The sequence below is a fragment of the Daphnia magna genome, linkage group LG2 (assembly GCF_020631705.1).
Source record: "Daphnia magna isolate NIES linkage group LG2, ASM2063170v1.1, whole genome shotgun sequence".
NCBI lineage: Eukaryota > Metazoa > Arthropoda > Branchiopoda > Diplostraca > Daphniidae > Daphnia > Daphnia magna.
The window spans coordinates 3436993-3459806 of record NC_059183.1 but is presented as its reverse complement, the minus strand read 5'-3'; the positions used below and the strand labels follow the sequence as shown (position 1 = coordinate 3459806).

At 39.5% G+C, this 22814-nt stretch overlaps 1 protein-coding gene and 1 pseudogene across 1 annotated transcript; both read left to right on the top strand.

Moving 5' to 3' along the window:
• The first annotated feature begins 652 nt into the window (after window positions 1-652).
• LOC123469819 lies at window positions 653-1965 on the top strand (annotated as a pseudogene).
• Window positions 1966-2312: 347 nt separating this feature from the next.
• LOC116915730 lies at window positions 2313-6204 on the top strand. The gene is given in 12 exon segments (XM_045169162.1): window positions 2313-2556; window positions 2559-2786; window positions 2873-3186; window positions 3527-3631; window positions 3633-3899; window positions 4467-4581; window positions 4778-4866; window positions 4909-5067; window positions 5160-5219; window positions 5271-5366; window positions 5811-5897; window positions 5965-6204. Coding segments are annotated over 12 exon segments (1899 nt in total). The 5' UTR covers window positions 2313-2417.
• Window positions 6205-22814: the final 16610 nt, after the last annotated feature.

Sequence of the window (22814 nt, the reverse complement as noted above, 5' to 3'; positions counted from 1 at the left end):
GCACCCTATCGAACCAAAACACAAAGTTCACTTCTTTGTAGATGAACCACATCTACTAAAATCAATGAGAAATCACATGTATAAGCACAAACTCGTTCAGGTACATAATGTGGTAAAAGATTTCGTTTGTCAAATAATTAAATCAAAAATCATATTAGGTTGCAGGTTCCAAGGTGAACTACCAGACTTATAAAGACTACTACACTTTTCAAAAGGAGAAACAAATCTCCATTGGGTGTAGGCCAACTGATGCCCATATCTATCCTAACAATTTCCAAAAGATGAATGTTAGATTGGCTGCGCAGTTATTCTCAAATAGAAATTCATTCGGAATCAAACTATACCGAGAGATGCCTCATGAAACACCAGCTTAAGAGTGGAAAAAGTCTCATTTTGCAGGTGCGTGAAAATTGAAATTCATTTCAGCAATAAGATTAAACTCTAATTTTTCATAATTTTTTATATAGATTCAGAACCAATTGATAAATTGACAAAACTTCTCAACGATACATTTGATGTTCTCAACGGCCGTTGCTATCAGGAGAGAATTACTATTTTGAACTGGCATGTAAAAAAAATTGTCCTGGATGACATGTTGTGTGTTCTTGATCAGTCAGAACAGGTTTACAAAGAAACTGGAACAAGAATTAAAATGTTTGCGTTGATCACAACAATTAGAGCTTGGAGACTTTCTATTCGGAGTGCAATTACATTAATTAAGGAGATGTTTAATGCTGGATTCTACTTCGTTCCCACCGGGTAAGGGAATCAAGATCCATTGGAAGTACGTAAAATAATGTTTAAGTAAATATATTCAAGCAAATGAAATATTCATACATTTATTCTACATAATAATTACAGAGACTATTTGGAATAGTACGTTCTGTTAACAACCATCCCTCCGTTACATCATGGTTGCAAATCATACGATATGTTACACTGCAATCACGTTTGAACACGGCAAGAAGAAATGCAAATATTGAAGACGGTGAAGGAGTGGAATGTCTTGTATCCCTGGCAAAGTGCCTAAAAAAGCAGGTTAAAGACTTGGATGTTTCTGCTGCAACTATCAAACCATGTTTGAAAGAAGAACTTCTGCAAGAGTTAAGGGTCCGTGTATATCGTGTACTTGGAACGTGGAACGGTACGCCGTGGAAAACACCGTGGAAATGGGAGGAGCCAGAAGAGGCTTTTTCACGGCTTACCGAAGAGGATGGGGGACTCCCCCTCCAAATAAAAACAAAAAAACAAAAAGGTTTTTTCTGGGTTCCACGATTCCATGAGGGTGAATTTAGTTCATTTCCTATGTAAGTTGTTGCTATACGGTTTTACATTACCTACACCATCCACTGTGAATATGTTCCTCTTTGTGCATTATCTCCAAGTAAAAAATAACGTGCAACTAGGGCTAATAAGAACATTGTTAAGCAGACCAAACATTATTGTGCTTTGATTACCACAGAGCCCACGAGTGTTTGTGCAAAACTATCATCGAAAGAAAGTTGCTTTGATCTTTGAAGGCAAGGAAGAAAAAGACGGAGATTCTGAGGTGAACAGGTGATCACATATTTCTTTGGGAATCAGTCCTGTCGTGCTTCTTAGGCTAGGACAGTAACCCTAACAGCACGCCGTTGTAGAAATTTACGGCTGATTTGTTCAACCTGGAACATTGCGGTCTGGCGTCCAAATATGAGGTGTTACGACTGCAGCTAGTTAAGGAATGGATGGAATGGTTTGCAATAAAACATTGATCTGCCATTTAATCGCCCTTGATTAAATTAAATTTAGGGCTCTACCTCTTTCGTTGATTGTTTCTATCTACAAAAAATGTTTTTGTATCTTGACTTTTTTATATTCCTTAGGAAATCTATCGTCCCCGCTGAGGATTTATTCAAGACCGTGAGAAAAAATTTTTATCTGTCTTCGACGTTCGACTCCAAGCTAAAAAAAAAGAGAAAGGGTAAGCAAAAAGGAAAACATTTAATTTAAAAACAACATCAGTCAACAGTCATTCTGGGCATTTAGTTGGTGATGCATGTATAGCTGCTGTAGTGCGTAAGAGCTTTCGAATAAATTTTGTAAAGTGTGTTCAGTTGAAGATGATTTACTCTTATATTCGAATCCACAAGTGATAACGCATATTCTTGGAAAGGGAATATCGAGAGCTCCTGAAACTATTCTTCCTAAAGCAGGGTCTCGCTTCAAATTCAAAAGGCACGACCGAATTTTTAAAAAAGATTGGCGTGCAGACGGCTATACATGGTGACAAGCAGCAGGAAAAAAAAGTGGGGACGGAGGGCGCTTTGAAATACTATTTCAAGTTGCGTATTCCTAATGGAGAGGGCAGTGAAGCTTTTACGGATGCATTAAAAAAAAAAGTATATGAGCATCCTGCTTACCAAGATCAAGTCCTAGTTATGTATGATGGTGATGATGCAGCCGTTAATCCCAAATATTACCACGGTAATGCAGAAAAACCCGGGAAAACTGAAAAATCGTTCTACCCAACTGCCCCCTCAGTTAAAGCAATTGTAAAACAATGTCTAAACGAGGCTCCAGCAAAGTGCATGGGGATTTGATCGACGCTTCGGGCCCCGGAATAAAAGTGCAAGTTGTGCAGGCATCCAGGGATATCCAACAAATTCAAAATTTTCAAAGATTAGCCCGACAGAAGACCAAAATCAGCCACGATGCGCAATACAACGCATATGAAGTTGGAATAGATACTAACTTCCTTCAGAAATTTGTTGTCCATCCGGAATTAAATCTTGCCTGTCTCCACCCTTGTATGTTGGCTTTCCATAACATTACAAGTTGCAGTCTTGTATAACGCGCATTGGTATGGCATTTCCTGTGACATTTATTCCTACAGATATGGCAATCGAATTTATAAAACTGCTCAATCGTGACGATTTACCAGCTATCATTATCGAGTATGACACGACGTTCGATTTGGGGTGTTATTTTGTTAGTTGGTTAACCTTTCGGTTTACTGAATTCATGAATCTCGAGACCAATCCCATGCCAAATGTTGGCTTGGGATGCTTAATTCACTCCCGAAAACTCCAAGAATCCTATAAATGTTTTTGGGATATGATAAATAAAAAAATTCCTGGGCTGTCAACAGCTACCAATGTCCTGATTTGTACCGACGAAGAAACTGCTATTGTCAATGCTATAGCCAAGGTACATTTCAATTAACATACGCATTCTTTCCTTTAACTATGCAATAATAATTGTTTATAGGTTTTCCTGGTATTCCACGTTCACGATGTCACGTTCACGCGTGGAGAAATCAAAAAGCAGCGTTGCGAAGCTTTGGGATTACTAGTAAAGGAGATTTAAATAAATACAAGCAAGATTTTTATGACCTGCTTCATCAAAAGTCAAACATGGAGTACTGCGCTTCCCTTCGCGTTTATAAATCGCGCCATTGGGTTACGGTAACTAAAAACTTTAAACAAAGGCAGTAATCGCATGCGTCATTTTGGCAATGTGACTTAGTTATCTGTTTCTTATATTTTAGGAATTCTCGTGTTATTTCGACAAGAATCTACCCCCAGATATGCTATACATGGGGAAATGGAAATGGTCGCTGGAACGCTATGACGTTAAAAATATACTATCTACAAAGCCGCATCGAATCCTTCCATGGTCAGCTTAAACGCCATTTTATAAAAAAACGAGCATATGGAGAAGATGTCATGCTTTTGGACAGTTTTCACATTGTGCGACGGCAGCTGACGAGGAGCAACAGAGCCCGTTATGGAGTGGGAGAGGATTGGTTACTCCGGCCGCACTTAAGGAGTTCGTATAAATTTCACGAATTGGAGCCTTCGACATATAAAAATTCCGACGAAGAAAACTACAATTATAGCGATAAGGAAGATGAATCACAGGTACATTACATTTTTTTTTATTCTTAAATTTTAGTTAAATTTAGTTTTTTATTCTGTTGAATTAAGATCAATAAATCCCCCAAAGGAGAGTTTTAAAAATACTGCCGCAGTGAGTCAACGATCCAGCGTGCGAACGACATAATTCTAAACAAAAGAATCAGTCTCGTACCGGAACAGAAATGTTTGGTGGTGACCACGCCAAGCGGTGCAAAACATACTGTTACCCTATTTTGGGGTGCCGACGGAAGGCCCGATCAATACTGCACGTGTGCCTCTACAGTCACGTGCAGTCATATTATGTCTGCAATGTTATCTATCGGGTACAAACCACGAAACTCTACCAAAACACCGAATGGTACGCGAATGCGAAAAAACATGAAAAAAGGTGGGGTCAAGATAAGGGACGAAAAAGCGTGATGTTCCGCCTTCTGGAATTCCGATACCGATAGCCAAACGCACACCTGCGGAATTTTTAGATGACATCGTTAAAAAGGCAATCAAGTTGTTTATTAAAATTGGGATCGTTCTGATTCAGAAATAAGACTCATTTTTAATCTGCGTTAACAGATTCTTCCTGAAGACGACTTTAACGATTTCCTAAAGGAGGAAATTGAACTGGGTAATCTAGGAGGCTGGATTGATTCCAATATTTTGGATCATGAAGTTCCAGTGGAACCTACAGGTACCGAGGGCTCCCCGAGGGCTACCCGTACATTAAAGTTATCATTTCATAGAATCGGTTGTACGATCTTATCGCGTAATACTAATATTTTTACCGTAGCCAATAAAGGAAACCGAGATTCGTGCTTCAACACCAATACCATTTGGTTCATCAAAACGTCTTGAGAATTCCAAATACGGGCGTTCTTCTTTTAAAGCCGAGTCAACCACAAATTCTCGTGGTTTTATAACGGGACCAGTTATTGTGACCGAAGATCTTATTAGAAATGTTCGACTGATTATAAAGGTACTATTAATTAGATACTACTAACTATTTCCGCAATCGTAGGTTGCGCCAAATTCGCTGGAACAGAAGGTTGAGTCGTATGAAACGGAGAATATTTATTCCAACAATGAAACTCATGGTGAGTCTTTGTTTCCCCACAACTTTAGCGACCTTGGGTGTTACTGTTCCATAGTATCAACCACAAATTCCGGTAGTTCAAAGGTAAAAATATTTGTCTTAATTCTACGTTTAACTTTATCTTAATCAATACCGAACAATAACAATATATTTTAACTTCAAAAGACTTCTTATAGTTCATCGGATTCCATAACTTCTTGTGGCAAGCGTTAGGAAACAATGGTGAGAGTTGGCGGGTAAACTACTGTTTTTCTCGTTTTTATTGCAAATTCTATTCTGGTTTTTAGATAACAAGCAAAAAAACGCTTCACCGTGATGAATACCTTTCCGAGGAAGAAATTGTGGCAATTTGTGTCCCACAAGCACGATTAGGAACGGGCCATGTAAACGCGGCTAAAACAATGCTGAGAAGTCAGTTTCCTGAAATGGGGGGATTGATGTGCCCAACTTTTGGTTCGTCGGCAAATTATCCCAAGCAAAAAACGCGTGGATGCAAATTTAGCATAGCCCTGACCATTGGCTTCTGATCGCGAAGGGTTTTCTTAACACGGAGAATAATCGCGTGTATGACAGCTTGGATTTCAAGTAAAATTCAAAGTAAAATTCAAAGTAGAACGCAGATACAGAGAAAGAAACAAGAACAACATACCTGTCAGAGAGAAGAGACACACTACACAGATTAGAGATTGACACCCACTGAATTAACCTGTTACATGAACTGGTAGTGACAACTAGCGGTCTCTCAAGGCACTCTGACAGATAGGAAAGGAGAAAGGGAAGTTTGGATTTACACAACAAATCAACAATTGATTCACAACATACATTAGGTAATGGAATATACTGCTGCCAATGTTTCGTACAATGCTTGCATTATAGAAGATTCAAGCAACTTAGTGTATGGTGATAGAGATGAAGTAATTGACAAAGATAACTTAACAATTTGTTTCACTATTACAACCTGTCGCATTTTTCTTATTTTAGGTTGAAGTAAGCATTGTTGAATTAAGAAAACAAGTGGAAATTGTGACAAAAGAAAAAAAACAGTTGTTGGTGGACAAACAAAAACTAATAGAGTTAACTGATCAGTTAGCAGCTTCTGTTAGTGGTCTTAATGTGGAGCTATACAACATGAAGACAGAAAAGGCAGCACAACAAAAATGTAGCTTCCTTGAAGAAATTACGACTGACGACAAAATGACTATTCTACAAGGAATTAAATAGTTTCAAACTATTTTTAGGTAGGCTATATTTAAATCGTTGTAGTTACGTTAGAACAGTTTTTAATAACACTTATGAAGTTAAGATTGAATTTGTCGCGAAGAGACATAGCCTATCGTTTTAAAATCATTATTCCAATCGTTACTAGCTATATTGAAAAGTTCGTATATGCTATGTTTATTCGGCTTCCTGTCGCTTTGTTACGGAAACCAGATAGAGAAACAGCTTTAAAAACTTTACTACTATCGTTCAGGGCGCAGTATCCAAATGTTAATTATATAATTGATTGCACTGAATTGATGTGTGAAACTACTAGCGATAGAATTGATGCAGTTTCATGTTACTCGACTTACAAAAGTCACCATACATCAAAATTCACTATAGTAAGTACGCCTCGCGGTTCAGTCGCGTTCTTATCAAAAACGTTCACTGGCAGAGCTACAATTCGAAAAATAGACATTAAAATAGCCTATAAGCAATAAAATACATTACAAATCTAAAAACCTGTAATATATTCGATGGAAACACGATCAAAGCGAAAAGTTCTCATCAACTTTTCTTCACAGAAATACGTCAGGATATCTTTTCTCGTTTTATAAAACGGTATTAGTCGACTTTTTTTAATCTGCCGTTCTTCTTTACGCCCCTCACTATCACTTGATGATAAATAATCACTTACATCGGTTAAATTAGCTAAATCTTCCATAAACTCATCGATTTCATTTACGTCATAATCCATTTTGTAAACAAACTAGAGCGCCACTGGCAATTTCGTCCATTGTTTATTTCAACTTAAGTAAAATATCGGAAATTCAAGTGTGAAAAAGTACCTATAAAGGTACTTTTTTCTTGAGGTGACTTAAACTAAGATTTGGTCTCGACTTTAACGTTTGTAAGAAAAAATCTTATACTTGACTTGAAATTTTTTGCTTGAGAATAGCACTTAGACTAAAGTAAAGAAAATCCGACAAAGTCAAGTGTAAGTCAAGATAAGTCAAGTGTGAAATTGACGTTCAGAATTCGACCCCTGGGATCGAATTCTGAACCCCTGGGTCGAATTCTGAACCCCGTACTACTCCTTGTCTAAACGGTTGACAAAAAAAGGATGGAGATTTGTTCTTCAGGTTAACAGCAAGTTGACCAAAGAGTCCCAAAAAACCAGGCTTCTTGACTGCGATGAAAGGTCTGATATCGATAAAAAATATAGCTAAATCTGCCTTAATAATAACAATAGATCTTCTTCTGTCTTGTAAGTTCTAAACTTCTAGTGCTGATCAATTGAATAGTAATTTTTTTATTCATTTTAACATTCCAATTATTTACTTCTAGAAGCAACACAAGTTTTTCTTAAGATGACGGTAGTGCTTCTGCTAATGTTGAGTGGAATGAAAATAGTGAGAAGAAAAGACGCTTTTTGGATGCCTACAAAGAACATACATCATCGGCAAATTCTAACGAGCTTGAAGAGCACATTCCTTGTTTGAATAAAGGCGTTGGAACGTCGGTCAGTTAAAAAGATTTCCCACAATCAAATCGACTTACATGTAAATAGATACTAGAAATACTAATTATACAATTTCTAATATTGTGGTTGTTTAATTTTTATGCAGAGAACGAAACTCGTCATTTTCCCTCTTCAGCCGCATGTGAGAACCTTCTCGGCACTGCTGGCCTTATTTTCACTGGTAAAAAATCACTTCTCTGTGACAGCAACTTTGATAAGCTCACGTTTATGAAACTAAATCGAGATGTGTGCCATAACTGGAAAACGAATCCCTCAACATCATAGCTTTGCTTAATTGCCGTACTGAAGTGTGTGGAAATACACAAAAAAAAATTTTTTTTTGCTTAATTAATATCTTAAAAGATTTTTTGAGCGATTTTGCAAGCACAAGCACCAGCTATCCCTCGTTAAATTTTTGCCGAGCGAATGAGCAAGCGACGCTCGAATGTTCCTAAATGAGCGAAAGCGAGAGCGACGCTCGTTAGTCGGTGAGCTATTGTGAAGTCTGGTCTTAGTGAAACTGTTTCACCACCAAGGGAAAAAAGCCGGTTCTTGGATGGGTTGAAAAGAAAATCCTCAACGAAAAAATACGAAATGGATCGCTATATCATTTGCAGTTACGGTGTTCTTGAGGATCTCAATCGCAACCCAACCATTAAAGAGATATTCATGTAGAAAAAACGCCACTGGGTGTCGGCCTTCGAGATTTATGTGCGGCTGCGTTGGCCGAACCGTTGGTGTGTTGCCAAGTTGAAAATGCGACTAGGGCTCGGCCCCGTGTCTAATGGGTAGGTATTTGGGCGAATGGGTAGGTCTTCTCGGCAAAAAAATTGGATCAGGTGGGTAACGGTTCCTAAGACTTTGTGCCCACTACCTACCCGGGTATCATGTGGGTAACACAATTTCGAAAACCATTTTCATTGTCCGGGTTCAAAACCCGGTTATCCCCGATTTCCTACCCGATTACCCTAGTTTTCCCTGAAATCAAGTGACGACCTTTGAATTTCCCACAACAAAAAATTTTTTTTGCTACCCTCCCTTTTAATTTAACTTGGGGCTTTGCAAGCCGCCATTTTCCAAGATGGTGGTGGGTATACCCGGTTTGCCCATCAAATCCTCCCAGCCTAACCACAGTGGCAAATAGACTACCCGCATCGCTCATGGGCGACTTTTTTTGGCGACAAACCGCGTGTAAACCGGGTTTTCGAGAACCGGGGCCGAGCCCTAAATGCGACCCCTCGCTTCGCTCACCGTTTTTCCTCTCTCTAGCAGCCTGGTTTCGGGGGGTGTACGGAGAGTGTTTTATTTAACGTTTGAAATAAAACACTCTCCGTACCACCCTAGTTTGAAAATCTCCGTACCACCGAAATTCCCTAGATGGCTACTGCTACTGGGGGATAACGGAATACCACCTTCTTTTGTTTTCTCCTAAGGTGCAGTTTCTCCAGAACAAATGACAAACGGCAGCCGCCTACGATATTTGTAAACAAACAGTCAAACACAAAATAAAAGTTATAAAATGAACACAAACACCAACATATTTCAAATTCTGCTCAGACACGTAGTTTAATACGGCGAATCGAATAAGAAATAAATGAAAACGAAAAGTTCCCCAGTTTACACGCGATAATTCCCCCCAATTTTGCAGCCAATCAAAAACCGGCGGGAACCTCAAAAATTTGAATTTCGACCGAATAAATAAATATATAAAATTAACACAAACACCAACAGATTTGGAATTCTGCTCAAACACGTAGTTTAATACGGCGAATCGAATAAGAAATAAATGAAAACGAAATTGTTCCCCAGTTTACACGCGATAATTCCCCCCAATTTTGCAGCCAATCACAAACCGGCGGGAACCTCAAAATTTTGAATTTCGACCGAATAAATAAATATATAAAATAAAGAAAAACCCCAACAGACTTGAAAATTTACCCAGACACGAAAATTTACCCAGATACGGCGAATCGAATAAAAAATAAATAAAAACGAAAAGTTCCCCAGTTTACACACGATAATTCCCTCCAATTGACAACCAATCAAAACCCGGCTGGAACCCCTGGAGAAACAATAAACATTTTGGGGCCCATAACCACGGGATAGCCTTCAATCTTTCCCAAGGAAAATCTCTCAGGGATAACGTCTCTTTAGCTCGGCTGGGTTTATTTTCGTACCAAAGCAAATTTATCAGACGAAAATTTTGATCGATTGGTTTTCTTGAAACAGAATGGTCATTGTTCTAGAAATAGGAAAACTAGTCCTTTTAGTCCAAATAAATTAACTCTTGGTGTAGAGTTCAAGTATTCAGAAATGCGGTGTATTTAAATTCTCATTTTCTAAAGAAAAAACTTTAAAAAAACGTTAACTGTCAACAGTTTTAGTTTTTTAAAAAATTATGAGTGCGAGTGGTGAGTGCGAGCCGCTCGTTTTTGGGAGTGGGAGCGGATAGCTCTGAGCGCGCTCCCAAATCGGTGAGCTTCTTTGAGCTCTGGTTATATTATTATTGTGATTATATTCTTAAGTTTTTTACTTATCATACAGTGTATATGATTTGGTGTTTTAATGCCTCAAACAAATCAGCAAATAAAACAGAAAGATAAATCAAAATCAAATCAAAGGCTTAAATTAAAAAAATCAAGTCATTGCAAAAACTGCAAATCCAAATCAAATCCAAATCAAATCCAAAAACTTTTGGAAAACTATTGCATGAACAAGTTTCTTGAAAAGCTAGTTGAATTTCAATTTTATGTTACAGCAGTTTATGACCACAGAAAAACGACCTTCATTTATTTTAACTACAGAATACGAAGCAAAGAACACAAGGATGTGAAAAATCGGAAAAGCTATGCTTGAGCTTGCTGCTAGGGGTTTATGGAATATTTTTCAGCAAGTTTTCCATTACTACTGGTTACGTGCTTCACTCACAAGGATTGCGAATAATTTACGTAACCGTATTTTTTTTTAAATGGCTTAATTTTATGTAGTCCATTTTTTATACACAACAAATAATTTCATAATATTTGTAGATTTTAGGGTGTCTTTTTTAAAATGTTTTGTCTAACCGTTTCTTCGCTGTTTTAATAGCCTTGCTTAAGAGTTTCGCCCAACACTGTTTATTGTAATTCTCGAGGATTAGTGGGGTTAGACGAAGCATTAAAAAAACCCCATAAATTCTACAAGTATTATGAAATAGTTCATGGTGTATGGGGAAGGGCTATATAAAATTAAGGTATTTTAACCAACACAATCCGGCTAATTGAATTATTCGTAATCCCTGTGTTGTGTGAAACACAAAATCAATAGAAAAATGGAAAAATTACTAAACATTTTCCCTATCAACCCCTACCGGAAAGCTGAAGCATAGCTTACACTGGGATACAGAGACCGGCGGTCTTTACTTCATAGTATGTACGTTCACTTACACTGACATTTGATTTGGATTTTATTTGAATTTTTTTAGAAAAATTTAGTCAAATCCAAATGAAATCCCTCTAATAAAAAACTATTCAAATTCCAATAAAATTGTGTGAATATTCCGATTTGATTTGGAGTTGATTTGGATTTGCCAAATCGTAAACACTGTTACCATACCCTGGTTTTTCATCTATTCTTCTCCTCCTCTATATTTCTTTTAATTTTCTCGCTTTTAATTTTGCACCTTTTTTGCAAGTTGCAAAGAAAGAGAAAAATGGGGTCGTCTTCATTGGCTATTTTAGCGAATAAACCGATGTTAAATATCTCTGTTATTAGCTGACAAACCGATCCCGCATCTTATATCACCTTTTATTAGGGCTCCAACCGCTAATAGTAAATTTTATTAGCTGTTGGAGTCGCTAATAACAAGGCGATATCATACAAATATTCTTAGATACTTGAACCTATTTGCTGTTCCAACCGCTAACAAAATGTATTTATTAGCTGTTGGAGTCGCAATAACAAGGTGATAAGGAATAACAAACTAATAACAAACTAATAACGGCCGATAAGGCGTTTTTTCTTTTTTTTTCAGGCTTCACGCTATAGCGTTCAAAAAGAAAGAAAAAAAATTTAACTTTTGTACGACATACAGGTAAACGGTGTCTCGCGCCGTGGCGCTTCGACCGTGCTCGGAAGGGGCTGCGTTAACGTCCCGACGGCCCCCCGTGACCCAAAAAAGGGAAAAGACAAAAAAAAAAAAGAAAAACGGACCTTTTCGGCCCTCTGATTGGCTAAAAGCAAAACCGTCTTTGTTAGCGGTTGGAACAGCAAATAGATTCAAGAATCTAAGAATATTTGTATGATATCGCCTTGTTATTAGCAACAGCTAATAAAATTATTAGGTTGGAACAGCAAATAGGTTCAAGTATCTAAAAATATTTATATTATTTCGCCTTGTTATTAGCGACTCAACAGCTAAAAAAATTTGACTATTAGCGATTGGAGCCCTAATAACAAGGCGAATAAGATGCGGGATCGGTTTGTCAGCTAATAACAGAGACATATTTAACATCGGTTTATTCGCTAAAGTAGCTAAAGAAGAAACCCCCGAAAAATGTATAGCATAAAGAGTTGCGGTAGGCCACATACTATCCCTTCGGTCAAAAAGTAATAAAAAGATGTAGACCCACTTGCCTGCTAAAGAAACTTTCTCTGATGACTGTATATTAAGATATACCCTATTACTATAAAACATTCATTTGCTAGTGTAATACATCCCTTTGTAGGGTAAAGTATAACAAAGAATTAAATGTTGTTTGGGATTGGAATTTAAGTGAACTCGGAGGCAAATTACCCACAACGATAGACGTGTATTTTACTTGACTAAAGCCATAAGAATTACACGGAAAATGACATACAATATGACAAGGAAGGAAATAACGAGCCAAACCATAATGACAAACAGATTAAGGGCAATTTGGAAGCTTACCGATGTAGCGCAAGCGTTGTGGGAGCGCACGTTGGTAAAACGATACGAAGCGGCATGTGGTAGCGAGAGCGGGACGCGGGGGAGACAGACAGTTCAAAAGGGAGAAAAGCACGACATAAAGTCTAAGAGTAAGGAAAGAGACAAGTGCACGAATTAACTCACAGAATTACCACTCAACAATTTCGACTACTAAACGTTTCAGAACTGTGAAAAGACTCTAGCAAATTCAAGAATTGCACTGATAGAGTTTCCGCGTCTAAACGTTGTGGAAATTGCCGAAGGACTTTTTTTGTCGGAAATGTGGGTTCATCACGAAACCTCGCATTTCGGGAGTGGTCACAGACGCTGATCGCCTGTTGCAACTCGGCACGGGCAACCAATCAAAAGATGTTTTATTAAGAGATTGATTGTGACGTGTATGCAACCAATCAACCGGTTGTTTATTTATTGTGCGATATGCGCATCGCACATACGTCAGTTGCAGGTGTTCATCGAGGTCAGCTAAAAGCGTCGATGACTTCATCTCTGGATTGACAAACAACATTTCAAGGAAATGAGCATGAAATACAGTACGAATTGTAAACGTTAACATAGGGAAAAAGACGGATATCATAAGTGAAAAGGGGAGTAAATATAAGACAGTAAAATTTGGGCGTGTTGAGTAAATATATTTGTAGGCCTTCGCTACATCGCTCCGGGTGGTGCAAGATTACGTCCCGTAATCAGGCTGCATGAGTAGCGGTGCGGTCGTGATGAGAAGTTTTAACTTATTCGATTGGAGGACAGCAAATACCGAAGAGACCGAGACAGCAGCAAATGCGTAAGACGATGAGGGAAAAAATGGAAATGATGGCGATGACCAAAGAGATTTTGATGATCTCCCACCAGTTGGTATATCTCTCGACTCCCGCTGCTGTCAATAGAACATCAGCTGCATGAGGACGATGATTCAATGGAAAATCAGCAGGTGATTGTTCATTCATGGCGGCTACGATGTCAGCTACAACGTTCATGTGGTTGAGTAAATTGTCGTTATAGGCTGGATTGCTGCGATGGTCATAGTCGAAGGATTTCAAGTCTTCATAGAGAAAAGAATGAGCCAATGTACGCTCCGGCAGTACAATATTTGGGTCGATCCTTGTCCAAGTGTTGTTGCGAAAGGCGTAAAGTTTATCGTTGAAATGGACAAAACCATTTGTCCAATAGCATGGGGAAAATTTCACTAATTCCCAACCATCAAGATTAATGGTATAATTGTTAAATTTTGGTTGTGGTCCAAAAGGCGTGATCACGGTTTCAAATGTGGCGTTCACGACTTTACACTGAATCACTACGGCGGTATGTCCAAAAGCTTGTAACTTTGCGCACCGAGGTAATTTTAATAGTGAAGCGGCAAGCCAACCATTATATTGGGCGGTGATCATTGCTCGTTCATTTTTAGCTTTGCGAACATCAAATTCAATTGTTTGTAACATACGCGCTAATTCATTTTCACGATCAATAGCACGATCTTGAATATATTGTTTAATTAGCCAATCTATCCTAATCTGGGTCACTAGATGGCGAGGTGGTTTCCATAGTGACGCTTGGTGGGGCCTTTTCCTTGATGGCCGCCGACTCAGCGGTGAGTGGTAGAGACTTATCGACGATGTGCCACGTTACCAAAATTAATTTGAATTGGTCGACCATTTTAAAAGTCATTTTTCGGTTGTTGCAATTTCGTTGATTTGGAGTACAAGGTGGTTGAAGAGTCAAATGAAAATCTAGTTGACGATCGTCGTCCAAAAAGCGGAAATATTTTTCATTTTCCGTTTTCATCATAAGAGTTCCGGTTCCAAATTCAACTGTACGTAGTTCATGTTGAATCTTATGGGTTTATGTTGTATCCCAAACTAAAGTTAAATGGTTGTTAGATAAGGTTCCAGCGGTTGCGGAAGCTTTTCCCATCGGTGTTGGAAAATCTTCATCTTCCACTTGTTGAAACAGTTGTACTTGTTCAAGCGCACAATTGAGAGTTTCCCAATCGACGGTTCGCATCCAGTAACCGTCAGATCGAGGTTCATGCGAAAATACATGTTTATCGTCCGAAAGAATAATTTCATATCCTCCGCAACTTTTAATGTTGATCATGTTATAGCACTCAGAAGCTGTTGTGTCGATAGGAATTTTCTCAGGCACGATCACTGTTTGACCGAAAAAGTTCATAGTCCCGTGGTGAATATTTCTCCATTTTGCACAAATAAAACCCGGAAATTTCACTGCGGCGCGTTCATCACTGTAGACAACATATCTCACTGAAACAGCACTCGTAGTATTCACTTTCGGCTTGCGGTCAGCATCGGAAAATTGAATAATTCCCATATTTGATAGTTCAGCGCAATCACATACAGTTGTTTGAAATGCGCGCGTGTGTAGATAGAAAAGAAATAATAGCAGTAGAAATGGTATTGACGACATTACTACACGCGAAAACATAGGGGACACAATACAGGGAAAAATAAAAATGAAAACAACCTTATGGCCAAGTATTCTACTTTATCATGTGGGTTTCTTAAAACTTAATAAATTGGAATAATAAAAGAGTAACTATAAACGTAAAGGAAGAAATTTGGGAAAGAAAAGAGGAAATATTCTGATAGCTTTAAAAGGTTAAAGACCTTCCGTCGGCTATACCTTAACGGTACCACGGCAGAAGATATAGGGGAAATAGGGCCTTTCAATTTAACAAAGTTTCCTACTAGAAGAGCGCAGTATTTTGGGACAAAATTGTTATCATTAGAAAGAAGAGAAAAAGATCTCAATTATGGAAAAGAAAGGAGTACGAAAATTTTACTCGAATACAAGCGCGGACAAGAAATAAAACAGTTAAAAATGTAACGGTAAAAGTGGGGCGCGGTCAAGGTCACGCGCAAGTCCAATACATGGGGGAAGTGCGAATGGGGGAAATATGGAGGGGAATAAAAAGGGAATAATCCAGAATAGATTGCCGATGGCAAAAAAAAGACTTAAAATATTTTCACGTTGGAACATTGGGAAAAGCTATAGCAAGGAAAGGAAAATAAAATATTTATTTTTCGCGTTGGATGTGGCAGCTAGTGGTGTCGCTGCTATAGAGTGGTTCGAGGTTGCCATCTTGGATTGGTCTTTCTCCCAGTTTGGTGCAACCTCAAACAAAAAAGCATTGGCAATTTTAGTATTTTTGGTGGGAAACGAATAAAATTGAACAATTTTTGTAATGGGTGTAGTTTACAATGCCTGAACTTTCAATATTTTCAAAAAATCTTGAACCGATAGCAAAGAATCAGTTGTTAGAGCTTTTGTCGTCGTTAAAAATTGATGATCCAAACTGGATTGACGAAAATCTTTGGAAAAAATACCGTGATGCCATTCCAATTGTTCCGGCAGTGACGTGGCCTAAGCTAATTGACTATTTTCAAAATGAAAAAAGTCGAAATACTGGAGAACCACTGCAAGTTCAAAAAGAAGTTAAATGCTGCCATGGAGCAGAATCTGGATAACCAATGGTTTAGGGACTTGGGGTTAGAGGGAAGTGGGTTAGAGCTGACAAGCAACACAGTCGTGCTGAAAGCCAAGGTATTTTTGTGTTGTTTTTTTGTTTGTTTTTTTTTGTTTGTTTGTTTGTTTGTTATTTTTGTTTTTTTGTTTGTTTTTGGTGTTTGGTGTTTGAATTGTTTTTTTTTCCGTTGTGTCAAACTACGTGTAGATTTGTTAGTACAAATGTGTAAAGTGTGTAAAGTGTCTACTGTGATGTGTAATACCATGTTGAGTATTCACTCACATATATGGATACAGTGTAAATTTCAAACAGTGTTTAACGTAAAGGTAAGTTTTTCTAAATATTCCTTTTAGGTAGTCATAGGGAAAAAGAAAAACATGACAATAAAAACATTTCGTAAGGTAAGCAATCGAAATAAAGTAATAATGCACTGACAATTGAATTCACATAAGAACTACATTTCATTTGAAAACTAGGTGTAAATATGATAGACATTATTTTTCCTTTTCTTTTTTTTCACGGAAAAGAGGCAACTGAGTGTTTTTTTTTTTTCTTACTTTCATTACATCCATTGATCTCTTTTTTCTCTCTTTTGTTTACAGGTCCATCCGTGTTTCTTTGTTTATTATTCTCCTTTTTTTCTCCTTTTTTTTTGTTGTGGACACTGTTAATGTTCATTAGTTTTTCTGAATATATATTTTATTTATGTTTTTTCATGTTTATTGATGTTTATTGATGTATAGACCAGTTTCGGATGCTGCGTTGCAAAATTTAAAAAAATCCAGGGGGGTTTCGATTGCAAGGGGAGATAGGAAAAAAGGTGGTTTTTGATTTATTTACCCTAGTAACACTTTTCCAATTCAGGAAATGTTCTAGAATACTACACTTTAAGACATTCTGCGTCTTCTCCAGTCTTTATAAATAATTAATCATCCCTAGTTTATCCATTATCCCCATATCCACATTTGAATCACCCAAGTTTACATATTTTCTTGACACTAGAAACGCTAAAAATACTAAACAGCATCCCTAGCCTTTTACTTGAATTAATTTTCATGGATGTGGAGTTGTGGCACCACAAATCCACCACTTTTATTTCGTATCTCATCTTATTTTACCTGATTTATTTAGTACAAACGTAAATATGCAAGTATCGATATCTTATATTTATATTTTTTTACATGATTTAGGGAAGATACAGATAAGATAAGGTATTTATTGACATTTTGTGAGAATACATCAAAAGGCATCGATTTTATCTTATCTTGTCGGTATTTTATATTTACTTTTTTAAAAGATAGAAAACCCTGCTCTCTAGACACTCCCGCTGACCTATTCGAATTTTTAAATCTTCGGACGGGGTATACGCTAGTCCTACCCAGATCGTAAGACAGTGGTAACCTCTCCCCTTCGTCTGCTGATGCCCTAACCCCCTCTCCACTTAGAAAGATAGATCCAGACCAACCACATCACAACGTTGAAGAACGATTGGTTGACCTCCCAACACCGGATTTTTATTTCGTGAAACCGGCACCCTATAGTCCCGAACAACCTGAGCTAAGCCCCGGACAGCACACAGATTCTATACAAAGCGAACAACTACCAGATAAAATTGCTGCCCATCAAGTCACATTCAACACCTTGCCCCATACTTTAACCAGCTCACCCCCAGTATCCGGTCTCCCCTGTTTCTCGTCGGGAAAGACCGTTAAACCAGAAGGTGTCTTTCACGCCAATACTTCCCGTCTATGGAATGGCGGCATGCAAATGGTTCCCAAATTAGTCAAGCACTTTCGTCGAAGCATGCGAAAGGAAGCTAACGCATCTTTAGAAAACGGATATAGAGATGAAGACGGTGATAAACACCACCCTAACCCTCACACAAGCGGAGCAAACCAGAGTAGCACCATCTACGCACACACTACAAGGGCCCTCGACCGTACGACCGTCATCGGCGCTGCAGGGGTCACCCCATTCTCGGTCCCGCAGCTGGGTTATAATGTACTCCCCGATCAACTAACTCCCACAACCCCATTCACCGCATTAGAGAAACCTTCCCGAATCTATGCCCCTTAAGGTTTTGTAGTCTCTACTCCCGTAAAACCGCAGATGATGTCGAGAGGGCAACAAAATCCTAACTGGACAAACGCTAAACCACCAACCGCCATTCACTTAGGAAACCCGAGCCCCAACTGTCCTTTATTTATAACCCAAACGAATGTAACCTTAGACGATAAGATTAGGACAGCGCAACAAGAACAGGCGATACAAGCCTCCAGTTCGGTAGCTATCTTTGTGATAGACAAAGGTCTGGCCGTTTCAATGACCAATCAGTTCATGTCGAAAACACACTCGACTTAAAGATTTCAAAGAAACGCGTAAAATCCATGTAATACGCTCAAAGCTCTATGGAAAGGCTGCATTGGATTTTGACAACTTTAAGTTAGACAACCCCATCCTAGCGCAGGAGTATTCAGCCGTGAAGGAAGATTGCTCAAGATTTTACAACTCAACCGAGACAAGGTCCCAGATGAATGTCGAATTCAACAACATGAAAAGGGAACCAGAAGAAATTATGCGTAGCTACGCTAACCGTATCTGGGAAGCGTTCCACAAAGCGTATCCCATGGAAGGCTCCATAGACGCGGCGACTATAGCATCCAGAGGGCAAATGATGATGATATTACTACCCCCGCTAACTCATTCTGATTGCTTGGAATGTTGGGTGAGCTGCACGCCGTTTGTACGAGTACACCTGTTTGATTCTTTTCGACAGTCATTGCGGCCAGTTCTGCCTTGTCGATTGTGAGTGTCTTGAATGAGTTGAATTGCTTGTGTTTTAAGCGAGGTTGTAAATCGTGTTGAAGGCATCATCACGGACGCCGCCTGATGGATAGAGCGCCACTTGAAATTCAGAACTCCCTAGGAATGATCTTTCAATTGCACCCCCGATACACTCTCACACCCTAGGTACCTCCAAAATTATGGCTGATATCCTTGCATATATTCAAATGGGCTACGTTACCGAAATATCCGGGGAGCACTATATAAATACCGTCCTTGTCCAACCGGGGCAAGCACTAGACATCTCGGTCATGGCCAGAATCGGATACTGGCTTTAGAACTTCGGTGTCCTATCATTTTGGCTTTTTGGTTCTACGGGTTGAGTTCGCTTTTGTGGCTCTACACCCCATACCGAAGATAATTCGACCCCTGCAGTTGGCCTCTCCCCCTAATCTATCCATCGCGACATCGAAATGGGACCCTGGCCCCGCTCCGATTGCGCTGGTAACTATCGTCAACATCCCGACTCCACCAACACCAGCCGGATATAATGCCACGGCAAGACCAGTGTTGATTCATCAACCACACCTCGGATAACCCATCGCATATTCACTTCGCCTCGCGCAGCAACAAAAAGCATGGGTTCTTCTTTCTCTCCACTAAACAACAAGCCGACTTCCCCCACCTCGTCTGATTACCCTCCACCTAGGCTATCTTCCCTGTAATACTGTAACCCCTTAGGGTAAAATTAGATAGTATAAAATCACCGTGAATGTCACCTATGCAATGTTCTTCTAACTACACCGAACCACTATACCCTAACCCGTCAGCTTTCATACCAGACCTACCTTAATTTTCACCTAACTCTACCATTAGGCTCCAAACCTTCCGTTTCCATCCATGGATGACCGGGAAGATAAAAAACGTGGCCAAGCTATCTGGATATCCGACACAGACTAAGAGGACATTTTGTATGGTGCAGACTACTCATTCGACTTCAAAGACGTGTTTTTTTTCGTGGCCTACCCGACAACAACGAGGATATCCTATACTGCGTGGATAATCCCTACGGCGACGAGGTGATGTACGACGCAGACGTCTCATGTGACACTAATGACGCCTCTCTACTCTCGGTGGATGACCCCGGGGAAGAAGATTCCTTCTCATCAGGCACCTTTACTCTTATCCTAAATCCGGGTGGAGACACGCCATTGAAGACAGTGCCTCACCATACTATTTGTCACCGGCCAGTGACTTACAAAAAAGGGGCGTAGATGTTGCCGCGCTAAACGACAGCATCGCGAGGCTTCGTGGTGAAAAATACTACGTCAGCTTTGTTAGCAGCCACTACTCCTTGGGCTCGGACAAAGAGGACCTGGCAACAGCACGTTACGTCGAACGCACGTATCAAATCCCATCAGAAAGAACCGTGAGTACAGATACCCAACCATAGAGTGGGAAGGTTCAGGAGTTGACGCGTGGAGTGAGGAAGAAGAATATTGGCAACAATCGACCCCTCCGAGGACAGATGAAGGAAGCAACAAATGACCCTCGGATACCAATCGTTATGCCACATGGAACCGATTGCAGGTAGCAATCTCCCAGGAAAGGGAGTCATCTAAGGACTCTTAATTTTAGTTAAAAGATTTTAAATTAAATTGTTTATTTCAAATTTTGTTGGGGGAAGTGCTTCTCCCCCCCTCACTTGACTTTCTTTACCCCGCTATCACTTTTATTGCTATGTTTCGTTTGACCTAGGTGTCAATGACTCAACTCTATCACTTTACCGTATTTCTTTATCACACCAGTTCACATTCCTTCATGAACTGGTGGCTTGTGTTTTTTATGTTTTTACAACCCACGCTAACTTTAGCGTCACCAGATAAACATGCGGTATGAAACCCTAATAAATTTTGTCCCCCGGGTCAGTCCTTCTATAGTTGCCGTGTGTGGTAGTCGAAAACGTAGTTTCCTGCTGTTCGTGTTAAAATTCCGTGCTGATTACCGAGGAGAATAAACAATTCAGTGCATCAACTCGTTGTGTCGTATCATATCTCCCGACTGCCGTCTTTCAGCTCCGGTACCAGCCTACTCTCTCCCAGCTACAGCGCCGCTACTCCTACTTAACTCTACCCGACAGTGAGATAAAAGTACAGTATCCTGCACAAAAATCCGAACACCGATTTAATTTTTTAAAGCAACCTATTGGCGGAGTAACACGTCTTTGGTTTTTTTGTTTTTAAGGGTTAGGGTAGTCGGGGTGATGGACACGACAGGACAGTGTGGTATAAGTAACGCAAGGCAAGTAACGTAACATACGTCATCGGAAACGACAAAATTATGCACAAGCAGCTAGAAATTAACCTAAATTGTTAAAATCCATATTGCATAGCCCAAGCCCCACGTTTCCAATAATCGCTTTAAAATACACACCACGATGGGGGGTTATAAAATGACTCGACCTGTTACTTGCCTTGAAACGTAATACCTTAAGGCATATAAAAAATATGGTCTAGACTTACCCTACCTTGCCCTGTCATGTTTATCACCCCGCCTACCCTACCTCTGAAAGAAAAACAAACAAAACACACGTTACCGTGCCAATAGGTTGTTTTAAAAATTTAAATCAGTGTTCGAAATTTTGTGCAGGATACTGTACCTGAAACTTAAGTTAGCTCTGAATCAACTTTCCTCTCTTTTACTAGTAGGTGATCATTTCATATCCGGGCAGCCGACGTAACTAGCGGACGGATGCCAACCACAAATATTTGTGCACCACCCATTACAGTCTGACCAGCACATTTCCAATGTAGGAATTAACCTGAGGACTTTTGTATGTTTCATATTGGGCAATTAAATCAGTTGTATCAGACGTGACTGACGAATTATTGTAATAGGAACGAGTCGGGCTTGGCAATGCTCAGGCATTATCGGGCCACCCGAGTAAACCCACCCGGAAAAACGGTGGATCGGCAAGGATCGAATCCACATTTTTTCAATGAGTCAGACCGGATCGAGGAGTGGGACTTTTTCAGGATTACCCAGCATAATCTTGTAAAATTGCGACTTAAAAGGTAACGCACTTTAACAAGATTTCCGATTGTTTTTCTGACAATTGAGATTCATATTAATAATCGATTAACTCAATCGATTATCAATGCACTGACAATTGATTGCTTATGATCAACCCAGCAACTCGATCATAAGCATACGTAAGCATACGAAAGGTAGAAAATACTGCCGACGCCATCAAGGCTTTCAGGGTGTCACAGAAAAACGCCTCTTCCTCTACAGCCTTCTCTATTACAAGCGTAAAAAGCTCTCGCTCCAGACACAGGGGTCCACCAACTGAAACTCAGAGGAAGCTGAAATAGTTGGATGAAGGGGAGAAGAAGAAGAAAGTGGAATTTGAAAAGGCTAAAGAAAAGAACAAGTTGGCCAAGCAAGAAACGGAACGTTTGGATATTGACCTGGAGAAGCTGGAAGTCAACGAATGGAAGTTTAAGCACCCAGTTTCCCCAGCTGAAGACGGGACTGGAAGGCGAACAAAGGTAGAACATTGGTTTCACACATTACCACCCAATCATCCAGAAGAAAACCAGACACCAGATAGCTGGATTGAAGATTATGTAGCAGGTAGAGGAAAAGTCTCTCCACAACAGCCGATCAAGTTTAGATCGGCAGATTTCTAATTTTATGGAGGAGATCCAATTGACCGGTAATGTTGGATCGACTTATTCAAGGTGTTAGTTCATGATACAACAAAGTCCCCCGGTGAAAAATTGGCGAATCTAAAATGGAATTTGACGGAAGACTGCCAAATGACGGTTATGACGTTGGAGAGTGGAGAGTCAGCCTACAAAGAGGCCCTGAAGAGATTGAAGCAATCATTTGGCAGA